General features: G+C 42.1%; 3 protein-coding genes across 3 annotated transcripts; all 3 read right to left on the reverse strand.

The window, feature by feature from the left end:
* Positions 1-262: 262 nt before the first annotated feature.
* Positions 263-5,459, reverse strand: ddost (dolichyl-diphosphooligosaccharide--protein glycosyltransferase subunit (non-catalytic); the record flags this gene model as incomplete). Its single annotated transcript, XM_079273350.1, has 11 exons — positions 263-918; positions 1,282-1,388; positions 1,535-1,655; positions 1,780-1,927; positions 2,707-2,855; positions 3,036-3,129; positions 3,423-3,517; positions 3,620-3,723; positions 3,811-3,897; positions 4,015-4,125; positions 5,225-5,459. 11 exons carry the CDS (start codon positions 5,457-5,459, stop codon positions 769-771), a joined length of 1,401 nt encoding a protein of 466 aa, XP_079129476.1. The 3' UTR covers positions 263-768.
* A 340-nt stretch (positions 5,460-5,799) lies between these two features.
* zbtb17 (zinc finger and BTB domain containing 17) lies at positions 5,800-14,063 on the reverse strand. Its single transcript, XM_079274444.1, has 15 exons — positions 13,924-14,063; positions 12,773-13,017; positions 12,410-12,589; positions 11,584-11,913; positions 11,384-11,473; positions 10,815-11,080; positions 10,343-10,485; positions 9,958-10,258; positions 9,677-9,764; positions 9,171-9,287; positions 8,926-9,046; positions 8,394-8,524; positions 7,995-8,258; positions 7,731-7,820; positions 5,800-7,079 (listed from the first exon to the last, which is right to left on the reverse strand). Exons 2-15 carry the CDS (start codon positions 12,975-12,977, stop codon positions 6,661-6,663), a joined length of 2,745 nt encoding a protein of 914 aa, XP_079130570.1. The 5' UTR covers positions 12,978-13,017; positions 13,924-14,063; the 3' UTR covers positions 5,800-6,660.
* A 1,445-nt stretch (positions 14,064-15,508) lies between these two features.
* hspb7 (heat shock protein family, member 7 (cardiovascular)) lies at positions 15,509-17,826 on the reverse strand. The gene is made up of 3 exons (XM_079274247.1): positions 17,436-17,826; positions 16,251-16,375; positions 15,509-16,061 (listed from the first exon to the last, which is right to left on the reverse strand). The coding sequence occupies exons 1-3, from the start codon at positions 17,593-17,595 to the stop codon at positions 15,882-15,884; spliced, it is 465 nt and encodes a 154-aa protein (XP_079130373.1). The 5' UTR covers positions 17,596-17,826; the 3' UTR covers positions 15,509-15,881.
* Between the last annotated feature and the right edge of the window lie 3,264 nt (positions 17,827-21,090).

Here is a 21,090-nt window from a genome sequence, read left to right on the forward strand (position 1 = left end):
GTTAAAGCACCGTTCATAGTTGTCCCTTTCATTGACACTGCAATGCTGATTAGAATTATGACAACTGACCGGTATTTTAACACAATTCGTATTAAATAGCTAATGTCGTAGGTATGCGTGTTTCGCTGTTCGCAAAGCTGCTCATTTAATTGACCGTATTTCTAAACTTAATTTGTAGTGGATACTCCGACAACATCCCTTCCGGTAAAGAACATCACTACAACCAACAAGATTGTGTCACAGAAATGACAGGAACTTCTTCTGAGTGGAACGTCAATATTTTATTGTTAAGATGACTCCAACTTTTTTGGAAACACTTATCAAAAACAAATTAGCAGTCGGTATATTCAGTGCATGTAGTTACCACAGATTTTCCTGGTTGAGAACATGTGGATCAAATTTTATAATGGATATCGCTCAGGTTCCAAGGCATGTGCTCTACTTAAGAGATCATTTATCAAATGTAAAGCAACTTTATACAAACGTTGACTGACTGCAGGACATTTATAAGCCTTTGAATGATTTCAGAGTACAAAAAAAGAACCCAAAACAAACTCCAACCACCGCATTACGGTCACACCTTTTGGCCTCCACTCCCAGATTAGTTGAGAAACCCAATAACCGAACAGAAACTGTATTTTTACAGAGGACTGCAGTTCAAGTCCCTGCGTGAAGAGATTCAAGCCACCGAGACATTCAATTTCAACTCTTCACACCACAAGTTTAATTCTATCATCTTGTTATCCCTTCCCCGGCGGTCTCTCTGCATTAGTCTGACTTCTCCTTCTCTTTCATGTGCAGGAAGACTATGCTGAAGACAAAGAGTCCTGCCATCATGGAGAAGACGCTGGCATAGTACGGGAAGGCGGAGGGGATGAAGCGCTCGTACTGAGTGTGCTGCAGGGGACGCACTGATACCTGTGATGAAGAAACAAAATAGCAACGGTTAGGCCACCATACATTTGAGCCTGGTTGTTAAATGCATTAAGTAAGAAGAGCCTCCTCCAAGCCACAGTACTCAGAAAGTAAACTTATAAATAATAGCCCACGGTTTTGGGAGATTGCCCTACTGGTAATCACTGGGTTACCTTGTTAGATTTTGGGTACACTTTTTTTTCTTACATCTATTACCATAAATTAACAAAAATGTGAATAACTGGTTCTTTAGTATTTCCTTCTATTTGCATTCGCCAATTTTCATGCACGATATCTGTACCGCAACCATACCAGTACTTGTTATTTGGGTACGCCCAAGTGAAGTAAACCTTCCAATTAACTTGCCTGAGTGGTGGAGTAGAGATGTGTGTATCCCAGTCGGTTGTAGTCCACCTTGAACTGGAAGACTCCGTACACATCCGGCAGCGTGAACTGGACGCTATATTTATCTCCTAGAAGAAAGACAGCACAGCGTTAACAGTGGATACAGTTTGGGCCTGCAAAGGTGCATACGGCTCGAACACACAAACCACAAGGGTGCAACACATTTAGACTGGAAGCATGAATTAATGTGAATGTTTTAGAACCACAGACGTACCCTTTTTCTTGAGATAAGTCCTGACGAAGGGATCGATCCTCACAAACTCAAGCTGGATGTCATCTCCGTCGAAGGGAACCCAGCGGCCCTCGGACAACATCTCAATGACAATGCTGTACTCCTGCGTGGGATGGTTTTACACCGATTAAGATGTGCACATAAAAAAAGTACACAACCCTTCATTCAGGCAGAGACAAAACATCTTCTGGGTGATTGTTCATACGAGTCTCTGAAATGTTACTCACCACAAGGTCAGTGATTGTATATGCTGCAGGGGGATTGATCTCACCAACAGGGTGATGGGTAACCGCTCCCACCCTGAGGACTCCGGCCTCCTTGAACACCCAGCGGGACAGCGCCTCGGCCAGCTCCATGTTCCCCGTCTGCTCGTGCCTAACAAGAGGCCGCGGCAAGAAGAGGAATTCTCATTAGAACTGATCAATATATTATTGTTTGTCAGGAGGAGGATAAGACGTACGTTTACACAGCACACATTTGGAGCAGGTTTTTGTTAGGGCTGGCTCTGTTTGGACATGAAAACATTTTTGAAATACTGCCAATTAGTATAAAAAATATCACCTGTCAGAAGCAAACATAAAAATATCCGAGTTGACATTTAAAAAATGATGACTGCTCAACTGTCGTTACAGTCTTACACATTAACTACACAGGTCTTAACTGCAACGCCTGAATATTCATTTAAAGACCATTTAAGAATACTTTCCTTCTACAAACTGGCTTGATGAGTTAAAAAACAGAAAAGTATGCACAACTGGAGACATTTCTCACCAGAGGAAAGTGTTTCACAATACACAGAGCTGCAGGATGAAAGGAAAACGTGCCACCTGTTCTGTGGTCATCCAATCAGCGCTCATAGTAAATGTTGCTTAAATTTACTACATTTACCATCAATGCCGATTTGACATACACATACAAATGTGGTGAATTTACCCTTTAAGGCAACCTTCAGGGAGTTTTAAGACACTGAACTGAAGGCAGCTCAAGACTTGCAAACACCTGCATGAAACATGGTTGAGTAGTAAATGAACATCTGTTCACATGGCAAAAAGTGAGAATGTCACTGATGACAGTTTTTATTTCGCAACTGGAAGCTGTAATTACATCCGTGAGACGGAAAAAGAAGGAGAGATGTGATGAACAGTGAAGACTACCTCTTGGAGCCAGGCGTGGCCTTCTGCACAGCGGAGTTGAAGAAAGCATCACTGAAGAACTCCAGGGAGCCGCTGAAAACCACTCTGGCATTGTTTCTGGCCTGAAGGCCGGCGATCATGAGGGTGTTCTTGCCAACAGCATGGGGGTACTGGAGAGGTAAAAAATATATATTATTAATCTGAAAAAAAATAATGATGTCAAAGAAGGTGTAGTTAATTTCTAAGAAAACAAAAGTATTTCCACTCAGGTCTCCTGTAGCCAATTACCACCTGAATAAACTTTATGAATGAAAGACATCTGATACAATTGTTATCTTTGGTGATCTTACCTGAGAGACGGGTTTGTCAGGGAAAAATGAGTAAGACGTAGACGAGCCAGTAAGGATGTCCAAGACAAGAGGGTTCTCTGGGTCTGCCACCATGCTGCAAAGGAGGAAGGGAGGAATGGCATGTTAGTCAGACTTTATAGAGCTTCCATTACTAAACAGATACATCAAATGCTGTCTCTTTCTCCAAAATCTCTGCTTCATCCAAATACAGTAATTATTCTGTGAAAAGTTCACCTAGGGAGGTGGTGCTCAAAGCAATTAAGTATTCATTCACTATATTTAATAAAGTAATAATTAAAAAACAGCGAGTGTTAACATACTGGATGTTCGGTAATACACCTTGATTACGCGGTTGCTAACATTTAAAACGTGTTGAGCTGTGCTTACCCAACACCCTTGAACAAAACAGGTCTGTTGGTGGGTTTGCCAACAATAGTTGGCGCTTTCATCAGGATCTCTGGATCAGCAACAATCAGCGTGTGCTGGAGACGGGAGGGATCACTCGTAAGTATCAACATGGAGCGTCAGCTCTAAAGACTGGATTGGAGAGAATGTGCCTGCTGTCTGAACAGAATTCTGCTTACGTCTCCAGCGTCAGACACGTCGTAGTTGTGATGGTCGATGACGGCAGTCTTTTCCTCATCAAACTCGATGCCGCACTCGCTGCCCAGCTCCCTCAGAGGGTCACCTGTGTAACAGGAGAAGAGCATTAATATTTGCATTTTAGGAATTTTTATATAATGTATTACAGAAAAGCTGTTGGAAATCAACTGACCAATGTCTGAACTGGCAGCAACCAGGACGTTGCCTCCACCGTCAATAAAGGCTGTAATAGTCTCCACGTTTACATTTCCTCCAAAGTCTGAAAATGAACAAAAAAGGGATACATTTTAACAATTGTTAATATTTCAACAAGGCAAAAACATGTCTGCTATCTTCATTTTGAATTAAGTATGTGTGTGCAAGTTGTGAAATTTACCCTCAACTGATGGCGAGAAGATGATCAAATGGTCATACAGGAACTGGCCATATTTGATCAGAGATAGGGAGGGATCATCAGCCGTCTTAAAGGAGATGTCAAAGCCACGATCTGAAAAGGAGAGACACATCATCATCACTGAAACATAGACACACATGTTGAACCTTTTTGCATTAACTTCAACAAAGTGGTGGAGCTTTGCATTTCCAAAGGACTGGGAAGTTCTATACTATAACTCCCTTGCAATATGCGCCGACATCATTGTTGAGAGAATAAAACTGGCAAGTGAAACCACCAAAACCATGTACGTGTTCTATTTGACTTCCTATGTACAGTGTAGATTCATTGTCTACCAATATTAAAAATTCTACTGCCTGAATAAAACTTTATGTTACCTGCTCACAAATCTTTTCAAAGGGACAGAGCACCCCAAAATCAAAACTACACAACTTGTGAGCAATTTCAAGTAGGAACTATTTTCTTGCAACCATAGTTCTTACATGGAACAAGGTCTGTGGATTATCTTGAGCCACCGGGTCATGGTTTCTGGAAAGAGACATTGCTGTTGAGTATTTTCAATTTTTTTTTGGGTGCTTTAAAAGCAATGTATTGCAAAAAATATGTATTTTTGATTTGTGGGAGAACTGTCCCTTTAAGAAAAATAGCTGAAGATAGATTGACAAGCCCATTTTTTACAGTGTATTGGCCATCTAAAGTAGACTGTATAAGAAGGCATCGGCATGCAGATCATTAGTTAATTCAGGATAAGATGTTAGCAACCTTATTTATATTCAAATTAAGGTAATCTACATGAATCTTCGATCAATTGCATCGGTCAGAATTGAATATTTGGTTGCTGACTGAAAAAAGTTTTATATCATTGCATCAAATTATTCATTATTTGGTGTACTTGAAGTATGCCGGAAAAAGTGTCCCCGTTTCAATTAAATGCAGAGTAAGTTAACACGAGCAAGTACTACACTGCCATTGATTAGTTCAAAATACTGCGCCTTGAATTACGTTGTGCTTGACACAGCAAACACAATGCAGCTAAACGTTAGCATGCTTGTGCTGCATGGAGCTCGAGCACAAAAGGCTCTAACTTTATATTCCCTGCCAGAGACCTGTTAACAATACAAGGGGAGATCTATAAGAGTATATAAGAGAGTATTTAAGGATGTAAAAAGCGCGAATCTCGCATCTTACTGACCTGCCAGACTGCGGAAGAAGATTGAATGGGTGTCTCTTATGTTGACGTTGTCCAGAAGAACCAACGTTTTACCGTCAGCCAAAGCACAAGGCAACATGGAAGCTAACGAAACGAATAGAATGATACTGGCGTCCAAAAGTCTGAACTTCCTTTGGGTTGTCATTCCGTTCCGTTTTTTGGACGACAATAAAGGACCGGGCTGGCTCGTCTGCACGACTGCTGTCAACGACGCCATTTTGCTGAAGAAGTCGACGTCAGCGTTAGGAGTAGACTTAACTTTGACCCCAAGATCCAGCCAATCACCGAGAGGAACGCATCCTTCTGGGTTCCACCTCAGCCAATGGGATGAGAGCTTTATTATAAGACTGACCATCACGGAAGTAAAGTGTGGAGACATATTAAACAACTTATTGTGATTGTGCTGTATTCCTGTAAGGTGACTTATTTTCCTCAATGAATTTATACATTGTATTACTTAACATACCGTTCCATGATATTCTGAGAGCAATGTAAACTGAAAGGAAACATAACAGCACATAAAATAACAGCACAACACGAGGCTGGTCAGACTGCAGATTCTTTATTGATGAGATGATGACGACTTCCAGTGAGCCTAAGCAATGTCACTGATATCTACTCGGGCATCGTACAGGTGCTAATATAAGCAGACAAAATGATGACGTAAAACCATTGGTGACAGGGAACCGTCTTCATACTATTATGACCAGTTTACTGCAAAACCAGAAAAACAACTGTCTTGGTATCAATGTGAAACTGAGAATTGTTGACCAAGTTGTCATCTCCTTATATATTTCCTTCTTTCTCTTGAAGCAGAGGTTAATTAAGACATTTTTTAGAGGACACATTACAAATATACAAATATTATACATGAACAGCATTTACAGTGTTTGACAGTATACAAATCCATGACATCCCACTTCTGTAAAGAATCAATCTTCAGTACCCCGACATGTTAATGTAGATAATCTCTGTATCATGTGATTTTCAGGAAAATACATACAACTAAGTACAATAAAATATTTTGACCATTTAAAGGAAATGTACATATATCTTCTGAGTGAAATGGAAAAATAACACAGAGGTCTTTCTCTAAGTGAATCATGATGTAAATACAAAGGACACTGCATAGTCCTGCATTTCATTCTAAAAATAAACAGACTATACAACGTAGTATATACATCTCTGGAAGAATTATCAACAATATTTACCGAATCACTGGACCTCATCTCATTTCTGGAATTAGGACTGCAAAACACATGATTTTTGAACATTCATTCAAAGATAAAATTGTGTATAAAGTGTTGTATGTTACAAATCCAGTTTAGATTTATTCAAACATCATGGCATGTTGAAACTCTGAGGCTTTATCAACTCAATTTATTTCTTCATATTTCCTTCTGCTGCCCCACTAAGCCTCACTCACATTCCATCTCCTCTTGTTTTTCCTCCTCTACCTCTGCTGCAGCTTCATCTTTTCCTTCTGTGTGGATCTCAGCGTGAGTTTCCACCTCTTCATCCTCCCTCCCCTCCTCATGAATCACCTCTTCAGTCTCTTCTCCTTGTGTCTCCCCCACTATCTCTCCCTCTGCCTCTGCATCCTGGGTACGGAAGATCAGGTCACCTTCCTGGATGACTTGTTCAGCTGTGGGTTGCCACGTTGTGGCAGAATCCCCCTCAGCGGTGGTGGCTGTGGTGTATTGGTAGAAGTCAGAATCTGCCTGAAACATGACCAAGGCCTGAGCTGTGTGGATGCGCACGTGCTGGGCCAGGGAGCTGGTGTCCAAGAATTTATCACCACATGCATCACAAGCGTACAAGATCTGGGTGTTGGGGTCTGGGAACAGAAGAGTTGACAAAGTTAGCGATGAAAGTTACCTCCTGGAGGGTCTGACAACCTCTGTGCTTTTCAGTGATCTGGCTTAGAATGAAAATTAAAGCTGGTCATGTTGCAGAGATGTCTTAGCCTCCACGTCATATTCTACAGACTCAAGAAAACATCTTTGTTTGGTACCTATCCAAGACAAAAGTCACACCATTCTCATTTTAATGTTGTTCAATGCAAATGAGAATAACGATGTAAAAATGATCATTACGTCTAATATCTTAAAACATATCGCAATTGCAATATCAGTCAAAAATAAGATTAGATATTATTTTCAAAATTGTTGTGCCCTTCTACATAGTTTAAGATAGATGTTATTTGGTCTGTGCGTTTTAAAAGGTACAATTTATATTCTATGCAGAAGACCAAAGATAGGAATTATTGTGTTTTAAATAGGAAATATAATTAACGTCCTTGAGCTGTTTCTGTTAAATGTGTTGATAGTTGATGCTGAATACCGTGATAACTCAACCCGTATACCAGTTCTGCCCAAATCCAGAGTTCAGATTGGAATAATGCACCAAGGCAGCAAACAGGATCAGCAATGATGGTTTTCTGTTTGAGTACTGTACATACTGTCCAGTCATTTCCTTGTAGTCTTACCTGCTTCATGCACTTTCTCTACCGCCTTGGTTATTTCAGCTTTCAAAGCCTCCGTCTCGTCTGCAGACTCTGAAGCAGCCACTGGAACTACTGTAAACAGACACATGACACAAAGTAAACAAACACTCAACACTGTCTAAGACCTTTAATCCTCATGCTTCTTTTATTTTCTGCAGATGTCCATTGGACAGCAGCAGCAATTGTCACAGATCCAACCCCAGGATATGTAAATATTTCCCCAAATATCATAAGATGCTGTCGGACCTGTCAGCTGAGCTACCGCACTGGCTGCCAGGGCCTCAGTTGCCAGGGTGACGATGTCCTCTGTGGTGACGGTGACGATGTTGATCTCGCTGTCAGAGGTGGACGCCCCTGCGCACCCGTCGGCCCCCTCGTCCGCGCTGCCCCCGGAAATCACCAGCCGCTTCATGCCGGCCTTGCCTTGGTGGACGGTCTTCACGTGGGAGCGCAGGTTGTCCACCCGGTTGAACCCTCTGCCACATTTATCACACAGGAAAGGCTTCTCCCCTGAGAGAGCGGGACGGAGGAAAAAGGATCAACTGACGACGTCATAGTGGAAAGCTGCGAGCTCTGCTGGATGTCTCCCTATTTCCACCTTTACCCATAAGTCCCATAATTCTTTGACACTAGTTTTGTCCTTACCCGTGTGAATGATGATGTGCTTCGACAGGTCTCCCACATTAACAAATGCCTTGTTGCACATCTGACACTTGTGCGGCCGGACATTGTCGTGATGCCGGATGTGATTGGCCAGTTGACTGGACTGTACAAACCTGTCCGGAGACGAACATAAAATGCACCCCTCATCAAACATTTTCTCACTTACTTCTAGCTGTAGATAACGATCTGCTCCTGCTCCTGCTCTGTAGCATGCCATCAAATAGCTGGTTGTTTTATCTTGTTTTTTGCTGATGTTTGCGCATCTGTTCTTATTTAACGTGTTTTATTGTCACATGGGTCGGGTGTTGATGCAGCAGTTATCCCTATCTTAAATTCCCTCCCATGGTAGACAATAAAGCAACCTTAAGATAACACTTAAAACCAAAAGTTAATGTTCTCTGCTCTCTCTTCACACAAATCTCCTTGTTAGATAAACTCAGGTTATATTCCCCAAGCACAAGTGAAGAGAAAGAAACCAGCCTTTGTTACAGCACTGATTTATCTGCTTGCTGACCTTTTGCCACAGCGATCGCACACGTAGGGTTTCTCTCCCGTGTGCTGGCGGACGTGAGCAATGAGTGAGCTGGCCTGCGTGAAGGCCTTGCCACAGATGAGACAGACGCAGGGCTTCTCTCCTGTAGAACATGAATTAGAGAGTCACTATGGTGGGATGTAAATAATATATGTGCAGGAGTTTCAGATTGAAAACGGACGCGTTGCTTTCACATTCCATCGTCTCTCTGAATGTCATGGAAGTACCTGTGTGGATGCGCTCGTGCCGCTGCAGAGCTCCGGGGTCGCTGAAAGCTCTCTGGCAGTGCATGCAGATGTACGGTTTCTCCCCACTGTGGACTCGCAGGTGTCTCTTCAGATTTCCTAAAAAGCACATACCACCATCACACAAAGGTTCGACCAAATGCCTCAAAGCAAAAGTCAAAAACTCAAAGTCAACTTCCTCCAGATAACGTGCAGGCAGACTGAAAGCAGCTGGAATTGTGTATTGTGCTCCAAATAAATGGTTGACATCTGTCACTGTCTTGTTAACACCACTGGTAGCATCTTACTAACAACAGTGGGGGTCGCTTATTGTCATCATCAATGTACCCGTTGAAAAAAGTTCCAAACCCAAAGAAATACAATTTACAACAATAAAAAAGCTGCAAATCCTCAGTTTGAGAGAGTTTAGGTAGAATTTCAGTTTGATGAAAAACAGACGTAAACATAAACACCATTCAAGAAAAATATGGTCCGTACTATCTCCTTACCTGAAGTAGTAAACTGTTTGCCACATTCCTTGCACTTGAGAGGCCCGTCTGTGATATGGATCTTTAAGTGAGCCTTCAGATTTCCCGGCTAGGAAAAACACAAAATCAAGTGTCTAGTTGGTTAATACACTCAACATAATATTCACAGTAACACATCACTGAATGTGATGTACATGTGGCTACCAAACTCTGCATTTCTACAGTTTGAGATAATCTGCAATCATTGCATTCATGTTTGTAGTACCGTTGTTGACACCAAAGCTTCACAGACATGTTGTTACCTGGTTGAAGCGCTTGTCGCAGTGTGAACACCTGTTGCCCTTCTCCGTGTCGTGCGTCTCCAGGTGTCGCATCTTGGCGGTGGGGTCGGAGAAAGCCTTATCGCAGTAGTCGCAGTGGTACGGCTTCTCGCCGCTGTGCACCAGCTGGTGGCGCTTCAGGTTGCCAGACGTGGTGAAGAGCTTGCCGCACATTTCGCAGCTGTACCGCGCTTCGCCCGTGTGGCGTTTGCGGTGCAGGTTGAGCAGGCTGATCTGGCGGTAGCTCTTCCCGCAAGTCGAGCAGCAGTACGGCTTGAGAGGGCTAGGAGGCAGCAAGGAGCGCAATTTAAGACACAGCGGACAGAGCGGGTGTCGGCGAACTAAATGTAAAACAAAAGCAATTCACCTGTGTGTTTTCTCGTGGGCTTTACAGGCTGCAGGGTCAGAGAAAGCTTTATTGCAATCCCGACAGCTGAACGGCTTCTCTCCTGTGTGAATACGCATGTGTCTCTTGAAATTGCCAGTGTGGGTGAATTTCTTCCCGCAGTCCTGAGGAAGAAAATGTGTCGTGAAGAGTGAAGAGCAAAACCTATTCATGCAAAGATTTCTAAGCAAATGTCACCAACATGTTTGCATAAAAGCCCCCGGCATCAGCAACGTTTCCATGTTTGATGCAGATATATTCGCTTTGATACATTTTGATATGACAGCGATGAGTCATTCCACAGCTCGTGGCTCAAAGTTGATGACATTTACTTTTAATGCACACGCTAAGAACAGCATTAAATCTGAAAAATGTTGAACACAAAAGATAAGAAATGAATAATTGTAAATGCACCCGGTCACTTCCCTCCTGCACCCAGACTGATGTTCCTCACCTCACATTCGTGTGTCACGGAGCTGTAAGGCTTTGACTCGGATCGGCTGCTCATAGACGCTGACAAATTTTGTCCTCCTTCTCTCTCGCTGCCCGAATTGACCCCTTCCATCTCGTCATCTTCCTCTCCAGACCCCTCTTCATCGTCAGCTTCCCCGTCGCCGGTCTCCTCGCAGTCGTCCTCCGGTTCATCTGCAACTTCTGCCGGCTCCGCCACCCTCTTCTGGGGTTTGGTCTTTGGTGTGCCTTCTTCCTCTGAGTCATTGTCTACGAGGGCGATGACAGAGAAGTCTTGAAAATGACATACTGTCTGTGTATGACATGAGTATTGACTGCAAATAACAGATAAAAAGCCTCCTATACCTGGATTTGAATGTAAGACGAACACTCAGGAATTTAGAACATTTACACTAGATCTATTGAAAACTCTTCTAAATGTATCAATTTCCTTGAGTTTTTCGATCTGGAATATCTTTCTGCACGATGATGCTCAACAAATTCCATAAGCAGTGGAAAGCTAAGAAGAAACGGGGGTTGTTGCAGCAGAGCGAACTATCTCAGCCGGCTCACCAGGTGGGAAGTTTCGTCGAGGAGGTTTTCTGATCCGTCTCCCCCGAGAGCTCATGTAGGATGAACTGCCAGCAGAGTTCAGCTGGGATTCTGTCGTCAAATAGAAAATATCTATTAGTTTAAACCTCTGTGATAACATACATTTGGAGCTTAAACGCCAAATGGGCGGATTCAAAGTCCTTCTATTACTCCGCACTTACTGGGAGCGTAGTCAGCATCAGAGGGGTCGTCCTGAAATACAGGTGCGTCTTGTGCAGCCCTTTCCTCCTCCTTCTTTACGGATATATTCTTTTGGGCAGAAACGGGGGTGGTTTTGGGGGCTCGTCCTCGGCCCGAGTGGGCTCTGGCCGGGTCGGGCGAAGGAACAGTCTGTTGTGTCTCGGTGGAGACGTCTTCTTTCACATTTTCCTGATTTAGTCCGGGCTTTTTGTCTTCCGTGGGCGTGCAGGGACTCTCCTCTGCTTGAGATGCCACTTCTGCCAGGTCACTCTCCAGGTCCTCCCTCTGCTCTACTTCACCTTGTTTCTCTTCTGGTTTGTACGTAAAGAAAAAAAGGAATCATCAGGCTCCATATTTTACACTTGGTGAATTTGAATTTGATAATCCTAATATCGTAGCATTAACAACAGAAAGTAACCAGATTAGACTGATTAATCGCCAGATGTGAATCTTCATAAAAAGGTTAATATCAGCTCATTATAATAACAGTTAACTTAGACCAATGCCTGAACAACAGTTTGGAATTTAAAGCTCTGACTTTGTAATTCTAATAAATGCAGCAAAAGTATGTTATTTTTAATGACTGGTTCTAACTATGGAGATGGTAGAATTACCTCGTTAATAACATAAACACAGGGAAGCCTCATGTCATGGAAAGACTGTTAAATTCATTCAACACAGAAAACGTATTTTGCCCCTTTCTACACCAGCGACAAATGATTGACCTGGTTCAGCACTTGTGAAATTGAGGGCACGGATCATTGAAAGGTTCAGACATGAAAGTTTGATGCATTAATCTGGACTCACCAACGGCGAAATCCAGTGTTATGAGGGACGGAGCAGGATTTGCCACTGACTGGTACGCAGAGCAGGCATTTACAATTTCTTGCATCTGTAGAAAGTTTGCAACTGCCAGCACGTCTTCTACATTCTGTGGACTTAAAGTCAGCTTGGCTGTGTACATAAATTCCAGGACCTGACCCAAACCTGCAACGATAAACAATACAACAGGTCTGGTTATACAGCAGTAATACTGGGGTACATGAACTATTATTAAAGTAAAGCACTGCGACGGTATGCAAACTCACTGAAAGATGGCTATAACAAGTACATATAGTGTACATGTGAAAGTATCCAGAGATACGTGTCCAAAGGCTGATGGGAACACACCTGCTGCATTGCTGATGTCCAGGTGCACCACATCTTTCTGGTCCAGGAACAGGGTGCGGAAGTAGACACTGCAGGCCGCCAGCACAGCTTTGTGGGCCTTGAAGTCCACCCCGTCCACAACAAAGGTGCAGTCACACAGCATGCCCTGTCTGCGCTGGCGGTTCAGCTGCTCCAGAACTTTCCCACTGTGCCATGGGAACTCCATCGTCCCGAAGCCTCGAGGAGGGTGGACGAGGCTGGCTGCTCTGTGGAAACAGATAGTCGGCTTGACTAGTTTGTCTTTACACCGGCATGACATCCAATCATTGTCGTTCACCTCTGATAGCTCTGTTTCTTCTAACTTGTTCCCCTGTTAAAAAGTTTTTTGGGGGGAGTTTTTCCTTATTGCAATCAAGGGTTAAAGAACAGGAGCCCTATTTCTAACTATCCTCACTTCACTATTGTATCTGACCACATTAAAAAAAAGTTTTAAGAACTAGGACCAACGTTATGTATCTTGCAACTCGCGTCTATTTCCATGTACAACAGCATCAGGTCGATTAGATACACTATCAGTTTGAAAAATAATCACATTTGTATTGAGGTATGTCTTTTTATTTATTTTTGTAAAAAAGTGTCTTCTGTGTGCTGTACTGTTGGTGAATGACGGTCTCAGCACCAAGAAATACTAAAGCGAGATATACAATTTCAACCCCAAACGTTTAAACAACGAAAACACATTCAATTCAAAATACGTTAACGTCCGTTAAATAACATTACCGAATGTACAAAATGGGTCGCAACCTTGGAATAAAATGCAAGTGAGCTAACAAAAATGATGAATAATAATGAACTGTCATGATGGCCAGGCTATTGGACACATACTATCGGAATTCAAGACTGCAGTCAACATGTTTCGTAACTGTAAATTCGGTTTCTTTAAAAGTTTTGACAGCTTGGTTTGACGGTGCAATACATCGATTACAATTCCTCCATCCTTGTAGCTTTGTTATCGGGGATTAATTTAGCGTGCCTTAACATGCATGTAGTGAAGGGACAAGATGGCGGACCGACGAGTAGGGCCTGTCCTCATCCCCTGTTGTTTTCTCAGCTAGCTCGCTAACTTCGCTTTATTCAAGCGCCATTTTAATAAAGAACACCTCCTGAATTACCTCCTTGTTGTCGCTTCTTCACTCTGGGTTCAAACTGCTGCTCGGGTGGTGATATTGAGTGTTTTGCTCAGTTAGGAAAACAGACCCAATCGAGTTTTTCGGTGATCGATCCTGCCCCGTTCAGTCCATCCACCGCCATCTTCCTCTCTCTGATCGATTGATAGGGACCGGCCGGATGTATCACAGGAGCACGCGCAGTGTGAATACATGCGGTGCCTATGAAGACCATGTGGTGGCGCAATATGCTCGCGCTATTTGATCCACACCATTGATGATAAAAAAAAGTTGTTCTGTACGTCACGTAACGAGGTTACACACAAAACAACCACCAGAAGCAACACATTAGATGTCATTAAACTGATTTCGAGCCATTGATGTAGCCTACTGAATGGTAAAAGCATAAAAACAAATTGGCTTTTAATCTTAAATGTTGTAAATTAAAAATCATAGTGTGGGCTATACTATACAAACGTGCAGGGCGTGTAAGTTCTTTTAAGAATAATGACGTGTAATCACTTCCAAAGCACTCTCCAAGGGAACATAAAAAGCATTCATTTCATTGCTACTTAGTTACAGTACAACATGATATGCTAAAGCATGGTGTGATGTGATCTTTCACAGGGAGCAGCATGCCAAAATGAATAAAACATGTAGTCAATTACAGGCACATAACAAAGGCGTCAAAATGATTGTTGCTGATTTATTGGTTTATTTGATAAGGGACAGTGCACATTGATAAAAACATTTCTGTAAATGTGCGTTCGCCAAAAGGCTATTTTTCATCTGTCCCTTGAATAGAGCCTTTGAAATCCTTTTCTCACGAAAGCAGGACAGACGCGTCATAACTGCCTCCTCGCACAAAAGAATAGAATAAAAGCACCATCTTTCCTCGAAGCTTGTCTCATTCCTTTTGAGAGTAGTTTACCTCACTGCTTACCGCATGCAGCTTTAGGCCTAAATTTACTTCATGTCGATATATGGTGAAGAAATAAATGGTGTCGGGTCAATCATGCTTCAAAAATAGGTTATTATTTCATTGGTATGTTGCATAAACAGGCATAGTTAAATTCTGGTTCTGTTCTAAAAAATACATCTTGGACAGCGTCTGAGGATCCCTACAAAAATAGTTTGAATTACTTTGATTGTTTGTCTTTTCATATTTTATATTTTCAATTAACCGTTCACTTAAATTTCTTCAAATTAAGTGCTAAATGGTGTTTCAAAGCAATATAAATCAAGTGGAGAACTGTTGAAGCCCTTATCATTGTGTTTGCCTGAAAGACGACTAATTTGTAGAGCTTTTAAAATACGAAAGATGTGCAGGTTTTCTAATAATAGAATATAAACTCTCCATTGGTTGCTAAAACCAAACTCAAGGCCCACACCTTTAAATAAAAAAACGATTTGTCATTGCATGTCAATCAAGAGACTTACACATTGATGTTTATTGTCAAAGCAGGATCATTTAATTCACACAAATAATAATATACAATAAGTTATTATTTACGTGGCAACCATGAATTGAGTCTATTTTAGAACTGTGTTAGAGGACAGGAGTAAAGTGGTGAACCGATCAGTTAATTAGTGTGTGTGTGTGTGTGTGTGTGTGTGTGTGTGTGTGTGTGTGTGTGTGTGTGTGTGTGTGTGTGTGTGTGCGTGCGTGCGTGCGTGCGTGCGTGTGAGAGAGAATGCTGTACATGTCCAACCCCTGTGTCTCAATATGTTTCATGCAGGTGGGACCTCTCGCTGCTGTGTATGGTGAACTAACTCAGAATACAGATGAGCAGCATCAGGCATGTGTTTCAGCCACGGAGGGAGAACATGACGTGTTTCACAGAGCACAGCGACAACTTTGTTGAGTGTTTAAAAGTAGAATAGTTGAAGTGAAGACAGGAAATTTAGGAAGTAGCATAAAAACACAAAACAAGAGGCGTGTGATGCGCAAGCTGGGTCCCCCTCTAGATCTTTATCTCCGTGCGGAAGGTCTGTACGAGCTCGTGTTTGGCCGGGTGTCGCCGTGCCGTGACTGTTAGGGTCCCCTCGGCGCCCAGTGAAGATGTCACTGAGGTGGGGTCCACATCGTCGGGTAGCTGGCACTTGTGTGTGAAAGTGTTCATGACCGAACCATCCTGGGCCAACTGCCAAAGACAGAACATGACCTGTGACTTAATGTATTTGTGACAGAGGATACATGCTGAGAAAAGAGATGTGTCTACTCCACAGAATCCAGTTTAACAAGACTTTAGTCTCAAGGTCCTATCACGGGAACACTGACATTGTTTTAAAGACTCTTGTTACTACTTCAAATGAAAAACGAGGCCGCCCACCTTTTCTGCACGAACTTCAATCTGGTTGTTGGATGTGGTGACGATGACATCTTCAGGGGAGAAGTCTTGCACGTCAACTGTGAACTGGTACGAATCCCCAAGAGTCTTGATATTTCCAGATCCACCTAACGCACAACAAGAGGAGAAAGGATGTTAGACCACAGGAGCAAACAGAAGTATATTTCTCTCTTTGCCACATCATTTTTACTCAATTCTTATGTATGCTACATGCTAAAGACACTTTTATCTTTCTGGTCTGATAATTGTGGGCTGGGGATAAAACCTGCAGTTCTTTTTTTATTAGTGATCGTTTACAGACATGTTACAGGCTCTCATTGATTTACTAGACCATATCATGGAATTGAAAATGTTTCAGTTCTTGTCTTTACATGTCAACAGCGTAGAATCCATAATCTATAATCAAACATTATTCAGGCTCATTAGTTTCTGTTTCAATGGCCCTAGGAAACAATATTACAGGCTGAATTCCATTTAGCTGCTCAGTGTCAGGGTCTTGACCTTTGCTGTGTTAGTTTTCACATCACTGATATAACATGAAAAGGGATGTTGCTCTAGTATTCATATTCTCAGTGTATCTACTGTATTTGACATTTGAGAACTTGGCTAAATAGCTATCCGAATTATGAATTTTCTCATTTGTGGAAGAAAATAAAAAATGTAATTATGAGGCAGTAACAGGATACAGTAGAGACACATATGACATCATGCAGTGCTCTGACCTCTGACTTCATATGCAGGTTAGTTTGACTGCATGACATCATTCCAAATGCGTGTGTGTGTGTGTGTGTGTGTGGATCTGGTGTGTACACTGGTCACCAGGCAACCATCCGGTCATTCCTCATGCAGGCGCCATTCCAGATACTCAGTGTGTGAAGTCACACCACTGGCAGCCAGTCCAGCATTCCCCAGGCGTGCATATGTGTGTGTGTGTGTGCGTGTGTGTGTGTGTGTGTGTGTGTGTGTGTGTTGTTTTCCCTGTAGCTTCACCCACCAACAATGGTTCCCAAAACGATTCTGCTCTGCCCCTGGCACCTGATCTCCGAGTCCATTTAAAGTTCAGATGTCACACATTCACACGTCTGTCCGGCTGTTGCTATTATAATTATTAATACCCCTTTTGTACACAATACGAGTTACAGAGACCTGACATTGCTTATGACTTACTGGAAAAGCCCAATGCGTCGCTCCCGGGCCGCATGAAGGAACCAAAGTCCTCAGCGAACAGTCCCCGGCTCTTCTCCATGTATGGGTTACCAGAGGACGAGGACGAGGTCTGGTGGAAACTCCGCTCCGATCGATAGGCAGAGGAGTTGGTCCCACTCATGGATGGCTGAGAGTGCTGGGTGAGGCAGAGAGTGAAGGGAGGGAAGAGGGAGGCGGAGTGAGCTGATTCTTCTAGTGGTTCCTCTGGGAGTCTTCCAGAGGCTTTAAATGTCAGCAAACAATACACACAGCTCTTTCTTCTTTCTTTTTCTTTATATTTGTATAAATGTCTTGTTTGTATTTGGTAAAATCGTGTATTTGCCCACTCTCCAGCAGCCACCCACCCTCGGCCCTTATATACTGTACGGTCCTATGCCCGCCTGGGTGGTGTGCACGTGCGTCACAGCTCATTGGGAAAGGGTAACAGTGTTCTATATTTATCATGAGTGCGATGAAGAGAGGGGCCTGTTGTTGGAAAAAGTTGGCATTGAAGGCTTTGAGGTTTAAGGGCAGGCGAGGTAGCGAGATTTGATGGAGAGAGGTAGAGGAAGAGCAGGGGCTAAGGGGGGGGGCAACAGTTGTCATTTCAGACGCACCGCCCCTGAAATAGCTCTCCTCTCCTCTCCTTCATCCCCCCCCCCCCGCACTCCACTGCACTGTTTGCACAAACTTTATTTTATTTTTACTTTAGTAACGTTTTTGTATATTATTATCTTTAGTAAGGTTTTTTTATTCCTTTTGTGTATTTCTATCTTGTAAATTGTTTATCGTTGTTCGCTGCTGCTGGCTGGCTGAGGGCTACCAAACGAAATTTCGTTGTACAATGACACTAAAAACCTCTTTATCTTTATCGTTATCTTTATTGCTTCATCAGTCGGTTCTCCTATAGTGCCATGCCTTTGTCCTGAAAATTGGATCCTCACACGGTTTTGCCATTAAATGACATTTCATCTAATAGTTACATCTCATTAGAGAGCTTTTTCTCATCCGTTTATTGATTTAATCTCTCATATGACAAAAATCTGAGCACCCAACAAGTGACTCACTCGGTGGAAAGTGGCACGTGAATTGAAAAGGGAAATATAGGAACCTTGTCTTCTCCGAGGATAAGTCGAGAGCAAAACAAAGATGGAAAGAATGCGTGAAAACAAAGCCGTCAGCGGGAGCAGGGGACTTAGTGGTGACATTGCTTTGTGGCTATTAATATCTGCACAGAGAGCACAGGCCATCGTGATTAGAACACACTCACTGCTCTGCTCTCCCCCTCTCGACAGTGACAGCTAATCCATTAAAATCCATTCATGGGCTAATCAACATTACGCCATTTGACTTCTGCTTTGTCTTTTCAGTCCAGAGGGGGTTGCCTTTAATTGACAGATGGTCTGTAGATGACAACAATCATTTATCGGCTGATGCCACGCAGCTGCAGTGCCACACATCAAATGTCTGCCGTCACAGCTGAAGTAAAACACACAAAGGTGACCGTCCATCATTTTGAAGCCATGTTTGAAAGGTTACCCAGCATTACTAATGATGCCACACAGTGATATGTGCTTCCAGTATTATCAGTATAGAGCTCAGAGTCCTCTGCTGAAGGTCTAAATCCAGACCAGCAACTCACAGTTTCCCTGCCAGGGAGCACACAGAGCCTCCTCCTGTTTTGTACCTCTGATGGAGCTGTCATCAAGACCAAAGCTAGTCTGCGGAATATGTTATTAATGCTAATGATGTCGGTCATATCATTTATATTTCTTATATAAGAAAGGTCAAACTGATCTCAGCTGTGTCTTAGCAAGGAAACAAAAGCCATGTCGCCAGATACGTTTGAGGGGGTCATGAAGATGCTTAATAAGATAGAAAATATGAACAGTATAAAAACATTTCTGATGCACGAATTACGGTTTGCTTTTTTGGGCACTTTTCAAACTTTAAGCACTGGATATTCCACTTTCTTTTAGAATTTATCGTAAAACTGGTCGCATCATCAAACCCTCAACCGGGGCTCTATCAATCAAGAGCCGTCTGACCAGGCTGCTATTCGAAAGACATGATGGGGTCAACAAAGACAGATCCAAAATGCTGCTCTGTGTTTGTTGTTTATTCTGAAGTGAAGGAGTTTAAAAGTTAAAGATTGGAATAAGAGGCAATGCGGGCCACCTACGAACCCTAGTCGGTAGATAAATGCATTTAAATGAAGCGATGATGGGTCATATCCTCACACAAGGGCTTTCAATAAGATAGAGAATCACGAATATGTAAATTAGATAAAATATTGCTAATCATAACTTCAGAGATCCGGCCAGGAGCACAGGAATTATGAAAATGACAAACAAGAATAACAGGAGAAAGGGAGGACGACATTTAGGAGAGTCAATCTGATCTATCGCTGCCAGTAATCAACATTGTCTCACAAGTGACTTTGAGTCAGCACTATATGTGTGGACTTGTGTTTGCATTCGGCCACATAAGGCATGCACGCACACACACACACACACACACACACACACACGTTTGGGTTGTGTCTGCGTCAGCTGCTGCATGTTACGTAATGTTGCAGGCAGAGGGACAAGTCCCACAGTAACTGACACGCAGTGGCTGAACTGGAAGGTCATCTCACTGCAGCTGATTTATTTCATGAAGTGAGATGGTCAGCTTTGTGAGCAGATTATAAAGATATTCATGAATAACAAGCTACTACGACTCGGGGCTCCATTCACTGGCATGACCTTCATGTAGAAATGATCTTTCTTAAAAAGGTGTACTTCACTTGAAAAGCCTATTTATTGGCCTGAGTAAAATACCAAAGTCCAATTTGATTAAAAAATATATATATTTAATACACATATTTACTTTTCAATAATTTAGGTTTTCCTTTAAAGCTGTGTCACTTGGGGACAGCGTTTCATATTATACTCATTTGATCTATTGTTGACATGGACATTTATGGATATAATTTATTCGTATTAATGCAGCTTCAAGACACACGCAATGCACATGTTTCCTGATTTCATAATGACAAAAAACAATTCTATATCAAAATATACATATATATATATATATGTATATATATATATATATATATATATATATGTATATATATATATATACATATATATATATATACATATATATATATATATATGTATATATATGTATATATATATATATACATATATATATATACATATATATATATTCAATGAAGTTTTGGTCTGAGAACAAAACAACAAAATCTCAGCTAATCACAAATAAAGTTTTGTATTTCATGTTTTCATTTTGTATTTCTGTTGTGTAAAGAAAGAGAATGTTTAACTTGTGATTTCTGCTTTGTATTCATTTGTAAACAGAGTCAGTTTTGGGATTCGGAGTCTTTGTTACATCATTTGATTTGCCTTTTCTTACAATGCCTGCGGGGAAACTACTCAGGTTGTCAACAATGATTGTTTATGAGAGTTAAGTAAAAAAAAGAACTACTCTCTGGCTCTCTGGTCGCCTAGGTGTGCTGTTCCCATGGAAACAAGTTTTGGTCTGCGCAAAAGCAATCTGTACATTTGTATAGTGTATAACCGTGAGAGTGTGACTGTCGCTCACAGCATGCAAATCTCTGTAATAACAC

Source organism: Melanostigma gelatinosum (assembly GCF_949748355.1).
Source record: "Melanostigma gelatinosum genome assembly, chromosome: 8".
Classification (NCBI taxonomy): domain Eukaryota; kingdom Metazoa; phylum Chordata; class Actinopteri; order Perciformes; family Zoarcidae; genus Melanostigma; species Melanostigma gelatinosum.